The 16,028-nt window shown below is 42.7% G+C and overlaps 1 protein-coding gene across 2 annotated transcripts; it reads right to left on the bottom strand.

Moving 5' to 3' along the window:
- Positions 1-4,231: 4,231 nt before the first annotated feature.
- Positions 4,232-16,026, bottom strand: MRPL47 (mitochondrial ribosomal protein L47). 2 transcript variants are annotated; one of them, XM_075938033.2, is made up of 7 exons: positions 15,871-16,026; positions 12,532-12,677; positions 11,454-11,514; positions 10,660-10,756; positions 9,500-9,630; positions 6,334-6,429; positions 4,232-4,593 (listed from the first exon to the last, which is right to left on the bottom strand). In XM_075938033.2, the coding sequence occupies exons 1-7, from the start codon at positions 15,954-15,956 to the stop codon at positions 4,479-4,481; spliced, it is 732 nt and encodes a 243-aa protein (XP_075794148.1). In that variant the 5' UTR covers positions 15,957-16,026; the 3' UTR covers positions 4,232-4,478. The 2 variants fall into 2 exon arrangements, with proteins under 2 accessions (XP_075794148.1, XP_006138559.1); XM_006138497.5 differs by lacking the exon at positions 15,871-16,026 and adding an exon at positions 15,398-15,588.
- Positions 16,027-16,028: the final 2 nt, after the last annotated feature.

The following is a 16,028-nucleotide window of genomic DNA, read 5'->3' as shown; positions in this document are numbered from 1 at the left end:
CTCCCACCATAGCGTCAGAGCTGCTCAAGTTGTTTTGTTGGGTCAGGATACCGAAAGAGATCTTGACTGACTAGGGCAGTGGTTCCCAAACTTTTCAGCATCACTTCCCCCCCCCTTTTGATTTTTAAGAAACCCTCATCCCCCCAACCTCCTCTTTACCATCATCCAACCCCCCTTTTAACAAAAAATTCAATTTGTAATTTAAAATTAAAAATAAACACAAACTTGTTATAAACAATTATTTTAAATTATAAATAGGCACAATTTTTTTTCTTGGCACAAAAATTCAATAAAAAATGTAATTTAACATAAGAAATAGCAGAAACAAATCAAATTTAATGTAAAGGATGATGCATTTTCTTCATGAGTTGGGAAATCCTAGGTTTGAAAGATGAAAGTGCGCAACGCAAATTGTTTGACATCCAGTCTATTTCTTTGTTTTTAATGTGACTAAACTTGAAAAGCCTTTTTCACAGAGGTATGTTGATGAAAATGGAAGAATAATACGTAACACTTCTTCTCCAACTTTTGAGTACATTGGGAAATATTTTATCCAAAATTTCTCCAACCTTGTGTTTTTGAAATTATCTTTCGCACTTGAATCATTTTATTTTGAGTGCTTGTATTTGCAATACTTCTGGCAATGAATCAACATCAACATTGAATGGATTGTATATGTATTTATGAATGGGGTTGCCAGAAAAGTTATCTGGAAAATAGTGGATGAATTCATCAGCAAGGCAGTCCAGATGAAACACAATTTTGTTCTTCACATCCTCTTTACAAACATCTTGAAAACCTTCATTTTCAGCGAGTGATGAAAATGTCGGAAAAGACAAAAAGTTAGACATCTGAGCTTCTGTTCGATGTTTCCAAAGCTGGACTTTTTCGGTAAATGCTTTGATGGCATCATCGTGTGCTATAATGTTTGCAGCGTTGTTTCCTTGCAGCTTCAAACTGAAGTTGTTGAAAGATTAAAAAATCTCCACTAGGTATGCCAGTGAAATTTGAAACGTCTGATCCGTAAATGAATGCTATAACTCCTCTTTCTTCTGTTGCTTGAGGAAAATTTCCACTTAATCTTTCAGTTCAAATAATCTCGAAAGCATGTTACTTTTGGACAGCCATCGTACCCTCTTGTGTGAAATGAGAGTTTTATGATCCGCTCCCAAATCCGTGCAAAGAGCATCAAAGTCTCGTATTTAAAGCACTGTTCTTCACAAAATTGACAACTTTTATGGCCAAATTCACTGAGTCACATAGGTCATCTGGAAGGGTTTTAGCAGCCCGCACTTGTCTGTGTTTGACCACAGTGAGTTGTGGTTATGGCTGGGTTTTTTTCTTTCACCAACGTCACAAATCCAGAGCGAAAGCCAAGCACTGCTGGAACACAGTCTGTTTTTTCTTGTTTTCAGCACCAAGCACAATATCAGCTGCTTTCAACAAGCAAGACTTCACAAGAGTTTCTCCGATTGTATACGCTTTCTTGGCTTTAATGATGAGCAATGACAGTTCATAAGATGCTTCTACTGCTTTGGTCGACGCATGATGAAAAGCTCCAGTAGTGTCCAGCTTCATGTGTTTCAAATTTTGAAGTTTATCAGCAAAAAACTCTTGGTTTCTCTGTCAAAGCGCTGTGGTTCTTGGTCAAGTGTCACTCAAGACAACTAGGTCTCGAGTCATTGCTAAGAACTGTGCGGCATACTACGCATTGAGGATGATCAATCCCGTTTTTTTTCCATGACAGTGAAGCCATACTTAATGTAGTCCTCATCATACTTTGTTTTCTTAAGCGCAGCCATAATATAGCAAATTAAAAAAAAAAAAAATAATAATTTTCCTGATTAGAATAAATTTAATGGACGTAAGTTACTTTGATAAATTATTGCAAATGTTTATTTACTACTACTCTTACATATGGACACGTGCTGCCTTATATATACCCCAGCACCAGTAACCACGCAAGACTGGCTACCTGTTCCCACAGCAGAACAGTCCCAAACACTCCTGCAAGCATGCTAGAAAGTTCGAAAAAGTTCCATTGCCTTCTACATCATTCTTTGGCCTCCCCACCAACCAAACCAGTACCCCTACATGTCAAAAGGCAATACATATATATTCACATTTCATGGTATAAAATTTGAAAATTAAAATTTTTTTATGGTAGTGTCTCCAATCTTTTTACACCCAAGATTACATTTTAAATGTCAGGGCAAGCCCTAAGATCCCACCCCTTTCTAGAGGCCCTGTCCTCTCTCTTTCCTGCCTCTCCATCATTTGCTGTCCCCAGCCCTTACTCAGTCTCACTGGATGGAGACAGGATGAGTGGGCTCTGGGGTAGGAATGAGGATTTGGGTGTGGAAAGGGGTGAAAGGTGCAAGCTCTGGGAGGGAATTTGGGTGCAGGAAGAAATGAAGAGGAGGCTTCTGGCTCAGGGAAGGGGGCTCCAGGCTGGAGCATGTTGGGGTTAGGTGGAGTGTTGAGGTGCTGAGCAAACCACAGGCTTGTTGATGTGAGGGTACAAGAGTTCAGGTTGGGGTGCATGAGGGGCTCAGGGCAGGGGGTTGGGAGTATGATGGGCTCAGGACACAGATTTGCAGTGTGTGGATTGTGCAGTAGTGTTGTGGCAGAAGACTGAGGATGTGAGATGCTCAGGACAAGGGGTTCCAGTGTATGAGAGGCTCAGGATTGAGGTGTGTGAGAGGATGCAGGGGTGTTATGTGGTAGCCAGATGGGGCCTTGAACCCACTTCGGGCCTTGGGGGCCAGGCTTTATTTTAAAATATATTTCCAGCACAAATGTTTCAGCATTGTCTTTATTCATGGGAAGAGCAGGGGAAACTGTTTTGGGTCAGGGGTCACTGACCCCCAGAAAAATCAATCAGGGAACACACAAGTGAGATGCAACCCCCCAACACTCCTAGGCCCCCCAAATCCCACTGATGTAGCCACAACTGAGACACCTCCCTTCCATGGCACCCCAGCCCCATGTGGGGAGGGTAGGTAGGACTGACATGCAAGGCTTCAGGTCAGATTAATTCTTCTGGGGTTTGAGGGTTAGTGGAATTTGTGGGACCCTCTACACTCTGAGGTGGGGCCAAAAATGAGGGATCCTGTGTGCAGGACAGGGCTGCCAGTCAGCAAGATAGGGATGGGGTACAGAGTCTGGGTGGAAAATAGGCTACAGGAACAAGCTGGGGGTAAGTGTCTGGCCAGGAGGGGCGTGCCCTCCAGTTTGGGAACCTATGGACTAGGGAATAAATGTATCTTCCAGGCTGATGGCCAAGCTGTGTTGGCTTTGGCTGTGGCTGAGACTGCTGCTGTCGCTGCTCTGGAGCTCAGGCCTGACTCCTTCCCCTCTGGTGGTCAGCCACAAGTGAGCAGCTCCAGAGGCTTTTATATCCTGCCTCTCTTGTGAGCATGCCCAGCAGAGCGCTGAGGGCAGCTTTTCCAGCCAGCTGGGCCACAGCAACTCCCTGCTCCTCTGTGTAGGGTAGATACACCCTGTTACAGGCATATACAGTGCTTTCCACCTTCAGAGTTAGGAGAAAATGTACTTAGCTTGAACACTATGCGATCACCTTCATTGGAGAGACTGAGGCAGAGAACAAATGACTGCCTAAAGCCACAAAAGAAATGTGTGTCAAACCTTGGTTTACAACTCAAAACTAGCTGACTCTATTCTGCCTTTAGACTCTACTCCTGCCATAATAAAATTCTGGGTCTGTATTTTAAAATTTTTAGAAAAGCACTGTGCCCCTCTGTTCTATAAACAATTCAAAATAGCCTTATAAAAGCTCTTAATACCCTAACAATTAGATTTACAATCTAGTTGTGGTAAACCAATATGGTAGTCAAAGGAAATAACACTGCAAGCCTCTAACTTAAAATTGAAAGGCTCCATCTCCTAGGAACATGCCCTTTACCCTCACCCTACACACCTCATCAACTAAATGACTTTCACAGCATACCTTGATGATCATCAGTTTGGGCTATTTTGGAGCAAAGGAATGACCAAGTTCCAGATTCTCAGGGTAGTCAGAGAATGCTGCTTCCACCACCCTCTCTCAAAATAAGGCAGGATCCAATTCAAGTGCCTCTGAGTGTAATGACAGTAAAGTTTGTAGAGAGGGGTGATAGTTCTGGCAGTCAGGCTAGTTTGTACTCAAGCTAAGCAGCAGGCAGGAGAAACTTTAATGGTAAAAGGTAAATAAGACTCATAACTCACAGAATAAGTTTTTGAAAATCAGTTTAATCAGCAGGAAAGAGCTCCTACACTTAATCTCTAAGTATTTTTAGTTTTGAGAAGCTTTACTTGGGCAGGGAAAAGGTGAAAAAAGATAAAGTAAAAATAAAGTCACACCTAGCCTGGCTCTATCTGCAGCCCACGGAAAATATGTTGGCAGTACATGCTAGTCACATGTAGCATCTTATGACTACTGCAGTAAAAATTATTTACATCACACTTCCACCTTAATATTAATTCTGTGACTGTGCAGCAAGGTGAGGGAATTTCTTTTGTAAAAGGAGCTGTTTCTTTTTTTCTAAGTTTTTCATCCTTGCTTGTTTTTTCAAGTGTTTCTCTATTCTTAGTCTGAAATAAAGAAAAATAACCATTGTTAAGTTTCATTATAGCCCAACCCCAGCTTCTCTCAGTCCATCTCTCTCACACACACAAAAGGCAGTTCTCCATGGCTTCAAAATGAGAAGTATATTCCATGCAAGTTTTACTATCAAATGCTTTACAGAACTACAAGTTACAAGATGCATGACACGGGTAGTATAAATGTCCAAAGTGAACAAACTGAGATCAGAAATGAAAAATGAGAAAATAGGCTTCCATGGGAAAAATGCACAAAATTGTTTTTAAGTTTACAGCAAAAATGTTTCTCCAGTTAATCAACCCTCTACAGTAGGAAACATATTAGATGTGCCAATGGTTTTCAGTAATTGTTCTACTTCTGCTAGCAGTTCAGGGGCCCCAGTTTAAGACTAGTGAAGAACTCATCTCTTAATCATGAGCACTGTTACAGAGCTCAAGCCAGTTTTGTCCCACCTTCACGAATACGTAAGCCATTTAAGAGAAATACAGGGGGCTATTGCTGACAACATTTTGTTTTCCATTGTAAACAGGTCTTGAGTGAAAGACTGTATAGGGACAATAAGGTGCATGACTGATTCCTACATTTGAATTTTAGAAGCATGAATAATTTTTTTACAGCTCCTTTGACTTGTCCTCGAGCAGAAATAGAGTTAAACATGCAAACCACCAGGTTTCTGTCATCATGCACTGGGATCTTGCTAGATGCACTTTTCAATGCAAAATGAAGGGAAGTACCAGCATGGATTAGAGGGAGAAAGCTAGTAAATTTGATCAACAGGAATATATTCCCTGATATTTAATAATCAAACAATGGACATAACTTATTTCAAACAAGTTCTTGATACTCCAAATAGATTAGCAGTTAAAGTTGAAACAGTTAAAATAATTGTGTCTGTTTAGTTTGGAAAAGAGAAGACAGAGGGGAACTGATAAGAGTTTAAGTACTTAAAAAGATGTTACAAAGAGGAGGGAGAAATTCTCCTTGACCTCTAATAATAGGACAAGCAGCAATGGACTTAAATTGCAGCAAGGGCAGTTTAGGTTGGCCAGTAAGTTTAATTTATCAGTCGAGTAGTCGATGGAATTTCCAACGACTAGTCCATAGGCACTTGTACATTTCAAAGGAGGAATGTGTAAGAGCCCCAATTGGGGCACTTGTGCATTTCACAGTTGTAACTCTGAATTCAGCCCAAGCCAGCAGGCTGGGCGCCACGCGCTTTGAAATGTACAAGAGCCCGATGTTTCAGCTGAGCAGCGCTGCCACTTTGAAGTACTCCTTCTTCCCTCCCCTTTGCTGCCTCTATCTGATAGAGGAAGCAAAGGGAGGAAGGGGAGAGAAAGGAGAAATTGACTAGTATCCCAGCTAAGGATGGTAAGGACATCATAGCCACCATGTCATCTCCAACAGTTATTCAGCTGTTCCCAGAAACAATTATATACTAGTAATATGACAATGCCTGTTCACAGAACTGGGGCCTTTTACAGATGGACTTTAAAAGATAAGTAATCTTATTGGTTTCAAGGGGACCATACAAAAAGCCTACAGTTAAGCACATGCTTAAGTGCCTGCTTAAATGGTTTTTGTTCAGTGTCACCTCTTCCCCATCCTGTAAGTGGAAAAGAAAATCCACAAGCTACAGAAAGTAATAAGACAGTCTTTAAGAGTGGGAAGAGCTACACTAGTACACAAACAGGGTCAAAGAATTTTCCTTTCCATTTCAAACACTTTACCTGATGAAATGTTTCACGTATGGCAAGTAGAAGAATCTCTTCCTGTTGTATTTTTTGTTTAGGTACCAAGGTATTGGCCACTCTTTGTAATTATACCTGCCAATGAGATACAAATTGGTTACAGTATTATCTAACATTTAGATTCTTGCATCTCAGATTGTCACTAAAATGCTCTTTTTTGTTCAAGTGGGCAAGTACTGTAATCTAGTCCACGGGTTTTCAACATTTTTCTTTCTGTAGCCCCGCCCCCTTCAACATGTTAGGAAAAAGTCCAAGATGCAGGGAGATGGGGACTGGCTCACTCTGGTTAAGGCTCTGCAGTTGGGGGATGGGCAGAAAATAACCCCTTGTGGCCTCCTCCAACTCTGCCCACGGGCTTGAGGCTTCTATCCTAAGGGGTGACTGGAGCTCCTGAACTCCCTGAAACCAGCTTGCGGTTCACCAGGGGGCTGCACCCCTTATTGAGAACTGCTAGTCTAGTCATAACCACATTTTAATGAGGTCACCAACAGTGTTCCCTCTAATCTGTGCGGCAGCACAGCTTCACCGGTGATTAATCAGCTCTGCCCAGTTCCGAGCACAGAGCCTCTGACTGGGCCAGGCTGATTAATCACCTGTGAAGCTGTGCTGCTGCACAGGTTAGAGGGAACTGGTCACCAAAGATGGCATTAGGTGCTGGGAAAGCCAGAACCCCAACACACAGGGCCAAAGCCAAAAACCAAGGGCTTTAGCCCTTGAGAGTGCAGCTTGGGGATTGTAACCTATGCAGGAGGCTGAAGCCCTTGGGCTTTGGTCCCCCTGTCCAGGGTCATGGGGCTTGGGCAGGCTCAGGCATTGCTTCCCCTCCCAGGATCATGTAGTAATTTCTGTTGTCAAAAGAGGGTTGTGAAGATTGAGAACACCCGATCTAGTCAATGGACCACAGGACTGGTGATTTGGGTTTTCTTCCCAGCTATGCCACTGGCTTGTTGGGTGACCTTGGACAAGTCACTTGACCTCATTCAGTTTGCCCCTCTCTAAGACATGGGTAACAGTTATCCACTTCTATGCATGCTGTGGGCCCATTGAATGGAAAGTCAACATAAATGCAAATAAATATTCAAGTTTCAAAATGTTATTTAAAAAACAAACAAAAAAAACACCCCCTTCCCCACACACTTCTCAATTTGGAGGATGGTGTCCAAGCACTTTAAAAAAAAAGCTCTAGCAAGAGAAAAAGGGCTAAACACCACAACTATAGTTTCAAAAAAAATGCTAATGCTACAGAGTGATATATCAGATACAATACAGTTTGCAGGTCTGGAAGAGAATTTTACTCCATATACTTAGTACAATACCAGTGTAAGCGCAATGATTATTGTAGTCAGTATTCTACCAAGCAGCCATAAAAATGATAAAGGAATCCAGCATTCACAGCTATATCGTCTCAAAAGTTTCCCTTTCTTTTTCCATCTCCACTCTTACAACTCCCATGAAAAATAAAGAAACTGTTCCTCAAAATGCTATTACACCGAAGATAAAAACACAGTCCCGTTAAAGTTCCTGGGAGTTTTGCCACTGACTTTAGTAGGACCAGGATTTCACCCTCAATCTAAATATACTGGATTTGATTGATATACTTAGCTTTAACTTACAGAGATCAGAAACAACAATTTAAAATATCTGTCAACAATGCTAAGAGATCCTGAATCTATCTACATGTAGTTCAATAGACAGTGTAAATCCTATAGTTTTTGGAAGACCAGATTCCATGGTTGCCCCTCAACACTAAGGTGGCCAGGTGCCAATTTTTGATCAAAAAGTCCAGTTAAAAAGGGGACCCAATTGTGTCCAGTTACTAAGGGCGAGGGAAGTACCTAATCGGCCAGTGCCACCTCCTATCTATGTCAGGTGGCTGCAGCTCCCAGCCCTGGCTCTGCAGGGAAGTCCCTCCTGACTATGCGTGTCAGATATCACTTAATTCAATAATTGTGTAATGACACAAAATCTTCGCGGTTACACGATTATTTGATAGTCCCCGGGGGCAGGGCCAGCTGCCAGTGTGTTCCTAGCCCCATTCCTGGAGAGACCCCTGCATCCCTGAGCTGCTGCCTCTGATATAAAGGCAGCAGCGCAGGTTGGCAGCAGCCTCTGTCCATAGGGGGCCTGAACTTCCCATGGACAGAGGATGCTCCAGCATCTAGCTTGTTGCACCCCCCTCTCATGTGGGGAGCTGGGAGAAAGGCAGCTCCACAAAACCAGCACTCACGAGTAGCTGGCTTTTGCTCCCGCCTCCCCCTCTGTGGGAGGCAGCAAGGCAGGAGACAGGTGGTTTCAGAGCCAGTTCCCTGCTTGTACTGGCTCCCACCTGCCCCCGTTTCTATCAGAGGCAGCAGACCCAGAATGGCGGAGGTGGGTGGGAGAGCAGCTCTATGGGAACCAGCTCCCAACTTCCTCCCTCCTTGCTGCCTCTGATAAAGAAGCAGTGGGGGTGGGAGGAGTGCATGTAGTTGATCAGATTAACCGATAAGCCCAGGTTCATCGGTTAATCAGTTACATGGCTATACACTAATATCCCTACTCCTGACCCAGACGGTGGAGGGAGAGGAGAGAAAGGGTGGAGCAGATGAGCAATCTACAAGAGGAGCAAATGAAGGGCAGGGCAAGGAAGTTTCCGACACTCCCGATGGGAGATTCTGTTTTTTAAATATATCAGACTTGGCAATGCTACTCAATACAATCCTTTTGCAATGAAGCTCATATAGCACAACTTGGAAACACACTGAATTCATTGGCATAGCCAGACAATCATATTTCAAACACAAAGGACTACCTTGTTGTCACCAGTTCCCCCAATACAGTAAAGTTGGGAATCTATATGGGACCAAGCTATACTTGCTGTTTACATGGTGATTTATCCAAGGAATTTTAAGACAGTGGTTACCGCTGTGCCAACCCAGCTAACTGCTTAGCAGAGTTGTCAGTGATCAAACACATCAATATTATTTAGTAAATACTGCTTTTCCTTTCTAAATGACAGGTGTATCTTGTTCCTGATAAGGTTAAAAAGATGCTAGTGTCACAATACACACATTATCTGCTGCTCTTTTTGAAAGATGTTTGTTTTTCTAGTACAGATATCTCCTACAGCTCTGCACATTTAGAACAACAATCCTTTTTCCCATACCAGTATGTGCGTCCTAAGAAGTCATTTCTCCACTCGCCAGGTCTTGGTTTTTCGTGACCTGTCTGTAACAGCCGCAGAGCAACTTCTCTTTCTTGAATAACTAAGTTTATTCTTCCCATAGACTTTTCCACCTGAAAACAATAACCGTTTCAACATGACCCTGAATCCACAATGCTGGTGACTGATCTGTGCTGAAACTGAAGATCTTTTAGGAAAAGCGTTATAGAAAAAAGGGCACATTAAGAGTTTTCATAAGTAGGAACTTCACAAGCAGGAGAATGAGTTTACTATTTCTCATATCTTATTGCACATCTTAGAAATGAATGTTTTAAGTGATCCAAAACATTCACCGTACAGTCATCCCCATTAATTGGTTGTCAGTAGGATGTGAATTAGGCACTAATGGTATTAGTTAAGGACTAGCTGGCTAAAACTCAATCCAGATAACAAGTTGACGCAAGTAGGTTGTGGAAAATAACTGGAAATATGCAGATTCTATCTGCAGTTCTGATTCAGAGTTCATGAGAATGGTTTGTTCACCAGTTGCCCACCAGTGTGTTTGGTTAGAGACTTAACTCCTATTAGATGGCCAGAAAGCTGCAATGACCAAACTAATATATGACCAGAAGCTTCTCAACATTTTTCTAATAGAAAGGAAACCCTATTACAACGATTTATGTTTGAGTAGATGAAGTCTGAAAGGTTAAAGGTAGGGAAAGAAACATGTAAGCAAACAGGAGCATAAAAAACAGACAGCAAATGTTTGAGAAGGAGGCACTGAAAAAGTGTCAGAGAGATGGAAAAAGAACCAAGAAGTCTCAGGTTCACAAAAGCCCAAGGAAGATAGAGAATGAAGGAGCTGAATGCAGCAGAAACTTCAAGGATAAGAATATGGGTGGGCTGCAACTTGGGCCAGGAAAAGATACCAGAAATGATTGTGAAAGGAGTTTCAGTGGAATGAAGAGGTGACCTGTTCTATATGATTTAACACTGAACAAGATAAGAGAGGCTTTGGAATAAGTTAACTTTTATATTGCTGTGAGAGCAAAACGAATCAAGACTATAATTCTGAGAACTGTCTTTTAAAGCTTTACAAACATTGCATCTCTCACACAAAAGTTTACCTGCAGTAATGTTTTTAGTTAATATGAAAAAGTTACCTTTTCTAATCGTTCTGGACTTGGCATAGGTAAATGTTGTCTCTTTGCTTCTTGTTGTAGAGTTAAAAGCATGTTTTTCTCTTTCAGTAGGACGTACCTGGGTCAAAGAATACAATAGCTCAATAAGGTCAGAAATTAGACTTAAGTTTTAGTGTTAACATTCTTATAAATTATTTACTTAAATGGGGATTCTCAATCACAGGGATTTCATGACCGTCTGATATCTTGGATTTCCAACGTCAAATCTGTTTGTTAGAATTGTAAGATACTTAAAAGTACACCTTAAGTAGCACAGGCAAGGAATTTAAAAAAATCTAATTTACTTTTAACAGGCTTTTTTCCTTTATCATTGCACAACACATTACTCAGGATGTGTAAACACCATTATTTACTGTTTTACAGGAAATGGAGGGACAAAGGACTAAAATAATTTATCCCAAGATCACATAGTGGCAAAGACAGGAAATAAAACCCTACAGCAGAAATTAGAACCCACTAGACCCATCCTCTGTCCATAAGACCACATATCATTTTTACATAAACCTTTTAAAAAAACAAACATTAACTGATAGATCAAGTTGGAATCTTGCACTGAAGCACAATTCACCAGTGCTACCTGAAATACACTGTACATACTCTTACAGAATTAGCATTTGGGCTGCTCCAACCCCAATGCTTTTTAAAGCGTGCACAACTGAGTAGGAGATTGAGTTCACTAGGTGAGCCATGTCTCTTCTATGAAAACTGGCACAACTATCCCAAAAGGACAGGAAACACTACACAAAAACACTTACCAAAGTTTATGCAAATCTTCATTACTTTTATTTCTTAAGTGTTTTGCATGCCACTCATCTCCTGTAAAAATAACAGCAACAAAAAAAGTGACTTCAATGGAATAATCCATTTTCTGGAAAAAAAAAAAAAATTCCACACCATATTGATTCCCTGGAAAGAACGTCAAACTGCAAAACACCAATTTTTGCAAGTTTTCCTTGTAAGTGACATTAAATAGTGACCAGACACAAGAAAACAAGACCATGCTCAAATGTAAAAGTAATTATGTACTGTCCCCAAGTACTTATAGCAGACGTTCAGAGCAAGGGAAAGTTGTAGGCAGAACCAGAGAGACAGAGGGAGACAGATATACAAGTAGGTTTAGGGATAATACTGTTTTCCTTATTCTAATAAAGGTCCTTGTTCAGTATTGGAGATGCAACCCTTTTCGTGATCTCTCACCACATGAAAATATGGCTGAAGACAACACACTGGGCTATAGGGCTTAGACATTTTGACTCTGCTCAATATTCCACTTATATTTAAAATCCTGCATATTAATTTGTGCATTTTCAACTGCAGAAGTATATCAAAGATACTGTGACAGGGAAGGTTAAAAGGCTTGATAGAAAGGGAAAGAGGCAGCTCTTACAAGAGGAACAGCAACAGCCCTGGCTAAGTAGAGTAGCTGAGACAGGGTGGCTACAAATTAACAAGGGCTAGGTGAGCTGAATCAGGCTGCCATAGGGCCTCTTTAAAAACCTTCCGTAGGGAGGCAAGAGAGGGAGAGTTGAGAAGGAGCTGGAGTGAGACAAACAACTGATAAGGAGACCATAGGAGCCAAACAGAATAGTCAGGGCTTGGAGGGGGTGGAGGAGTGTATTTGAAGACTCCCTTTTCCCAAGTGGCCAGACGAGGACTGCCTACTCAGCCCAGACTGACCCAGGGTACTGGCCCTATTACTCTGTTGTTTTGCTGCAGGACAGAAGGCCAAATGCCAAAACAAGGCGAGTGAGTCTTGTACTGTGGCCCCTAACCTGTGGGATAGTGGATGGGCGAGGGGCCCAGGAGTGGTTAAAAAGGTTAAAAATAACTTACCAGATTTAACAACAGTTTCTCCCCAATTCTGTGGGTTATCAAAGAACTCCTCCAGTCCTTTCTGTGACAAAGTAGTATGGAGAAACTTACAGTGATATAGGGGTTCTACTTTTGTAGTGTTCTTATGGAGCAGGTTTAAGGTTAATCTGCAACAAAGGCAAAGAAAAATATATATTTGATTAGGAAAAAAGGAGATCTAGTAAATATGAACTTTACTTTTGTTTCCACTCTCATAGACACCTTCTTATTCTGATAGAAAACTTATTACAATCTGCAGATTCTCAACACTAGAAGTAGCAGAGTCCACCAAAGAAACATTCAAAAGACATTGGTTCAATTCTCGGGTCTGTCAATTAAAGACATCTGTTTTCATTTTCCCCCTCAGACTGCGTGTGTCTCTCTCATTTGTTTATAAGCTTGATGTTTATAAACTTGATGAACAAGGAATTTTCTCTTAACATGAGTTTGAATAGTGCTGAACACAAAGATCATGGCTGAGACTTCTAGGCACTACTATGAAATAAATAAATAAATAACTGGTATAAACAGCATTTGTGAAAACCAAGAATGACATGCAGAAACCAAGTACATTTCAAAAAATTGTAATATTGTGTGCAGAAGGACCGCGTTGTCACACAAAAAAAATGTTAAAAGATCATTAACATCCACTGGGTGCATCTGTTTTTAAGGTATTACCTGTGGGAAAATGCTAATGTTGTTTGGAAATAAATGTAACTACTTCATGTCAAGAACCTCTTTTTCAAAGGAGTATAGCAACGGCAAATCTAACATTTAGATTACAAATTGTCCTTCTCATAGTGACTACATTTCATAATATACTTTGCGAAACAAGCTGGTAATTAGGGATATTAAAATACAGGATTCTTTTGGTAAACATGTAACCATCAGCAGTTACACACTAGAGGGGAGAGGGGAAGGCACTTCCAGTAGAGCTGCCTGCTCTCTCCTCGCCCCCATATTAGTGGCAGCACTGTGTGTGTTTGTGTGGTGGTGGGGGGGAGAAGCAGGTGACTCCCCAGGAGCCAGTGCTTGCAAGGAGCCTGTTCAAAAGCCGACTCCCAGTGACCACTGATTCCCACATGCTCACCCATGCTGCTACCTCTGATCTAGAGGCAGCAGTGTGTGGGGGAGGTGGCTTGAATGTAACCATGAAGGTTAAATGTGTACACCAGTGGTCCCCAACGCGGTGCCTGTGGGCGCCATGGCGCCCGCCAGGGCATTTGTGTGCGCCTGCCAACAACCTGGGCCGGCGCCTGGTGCGTGGCGCGCGGGCGGCCCCAGCCCCGGGGCACATGCGGGTGCGCGGGCACAAGGCGCTCAGGTGGCCCCGGCGCATATGCCGGCGCCAGGTGTAAGGGCATCCGTGCCCCAGGACGCGCGGCTCCGCCCCCGGGCGCCCGGCGCGTGAGTGGCCCCGCCCCCGGGCGCCTCTAAAGGTTGGGGACCACTGGTGTACACTATCACACCCCTATTAGTAATATGCCTGCCAACAATTGATGGAAGTGCTAGCTCTAATGGAATTTGGTCACTAAAAGCAATCTCAACAGTGACTGTGGCAAAGAAACTAGACCTTTCTGATTTTATAGGCAACAAAATATCATCTCTGGCTACTAGCGTGGACAAATGTTTGTTAAAACATCATTATCTTGAAATACAAGCTTTTAATTTACATACCCAAAAGTGCTGTAAAGGCCTGTAATGCCTAAAAGTGACAGACACCATCATCAAATCTGCAAGTCCTATATACTGATGGATTAATTTCTTTAGCTTGTTTTTTTTTTTTTTTAATATCTCCATTTTCAAGATTCATTGTTTCTGATGTCAATTTACAACAAAGAGAACACCTATTTTGTGTGGGACAGAAATAAGAGTAGGTCAAAAAATTAATGTGATCCCTTCTGGGAAGGTACAGCTGAGACATATTCCACAGTTTTCTGTAACAACTTCAATTTCATGACAACCAGCTGTATTAAAATCTAAATCTGAAATTTCAATACATTGTTTTGAGAAACAGATTAATGTTACTCAGATATTAATCAATGAGAAGTCTTATGAAGTACCAATCTGGGTTTAGTCAGGGCTTAATCCTTAAAGAAATATAAATTATGTGAAAGAACACACAGATATCCATTTTATACACACAGGTATCTGCAGATGTTCATGCAAATATCTGCAGTTCATTTTTGCAGATGTGGATAAAATGTTGGTAACTAATTGACCATTCATTATAGGGAACTTTCTGGGTGTCTGGCTGGTGAGTCTTACCCACATGCTCAGGGTTTAGCTGATCGCCATATTTGGGGTCAGGAAGGAATTTTCCTCCAGGGTAGATTGGCAGAGGCCCTGGAGGTTTTTCGCCTTCCTCTGTAGCATTGGGCACAGATCACAGCTGAAGGACTCTCTGCATGTTGGGGCCTTCAAAGTATTTGAAGGCTTCAATATCTGAGACATAGGTGAGAGGATTATTCTAAGAGGGATGGGCGAGATTCTGTGGCCTGCGCTGTGCAGGGGGTCAGACTAGATGATCATAATGGTCCCTTCTGACCTTAAAGTCTATGAGTCTATGAAATCTAGAGATATTTGTGGCTCACTTTTGTGAATGTAGATACATATTTTGTATCCATGCAGGGCTGTAATAATCTTGCTTGCTGTGTGTGGATATTATTTAAAAGGATGACTTTGCCCAACAGCAGTTTCATACTTGATTGTCCCCGGGATGAAAAAGGATGGCATTAGCACTGATTGAATCTATTTCATTACATAGCTAATAAAATAGGTGTTGAAATATTATGGGGATAAGCATCATTTAAGGAACAGAACATAGCGAAGCTCTTTGCAAACACACCCAAATTCAGGATTTTGTTGTAATTGTGACAGTGGGTTTTGGAGGAGGTCCGGTAGGAGCTGGACTGTAGCTGCAAATTCATTTGAGGGAGACCAAAGCACAACCATCACCCTCGCGCTGGGCGCCACTGCTCCCCCCTTGTAAGGACAGAAATCCCAGGCCCTGCGGGTTCTGCTTCCCAACAAGGTCGGCAGGTTCCACGGGAACGACCCCACGTGCGCCTCAAAACGACGCTACTGCCAATGAACACGCGTCGGCCCAACAGGCCCTTCAGCCTATCAACAGCCGTTCAACGGCTCTTCCTCAGCCGTTCAACGGCCACCAGCGTCCCGGGCCTCAGCCGCCCCAAGCACACGCTGTCTGGGCTGGGTCGAACCCAGAGCCCCTATCCACGGCCGGGGCTCACCCACACGCCCGTCTCCTTCCCCAGACCCCCGGTAACGAGCCCCCCATCCACGCTCAACGCGCCCTACCCGGAAAGGCAGGCGGCTGGCGGGGCCTGTAACGCTCCTGAGACCCTCAAAAGGCTGGAGAAGCGGCGGCAAAGAGCAGCCGCCATGATACCTCCTCCCCCTCCCGCCCATCAGGCCTTGCACCCACTTCCGGCTGGGAGACCGGAAGGAGAGGGCTC

This window comes from Pelodiscus sinensis, chromosome 10, assembly GCF_052426305.1.
Source record: "Pelodiscus sinensis isolate ZL-2025 chromosome 10, ASM5242630v1, whole genome shotgun sequence".
NCBI lineage: Eukaryota > Metazoa > Chordata > Testudines > Trionychidae > Pelodiscus > Pelodiscus sinensis.
This window is presented reverse-complemented; position numbering and strand designations above follow the sequence as displayed.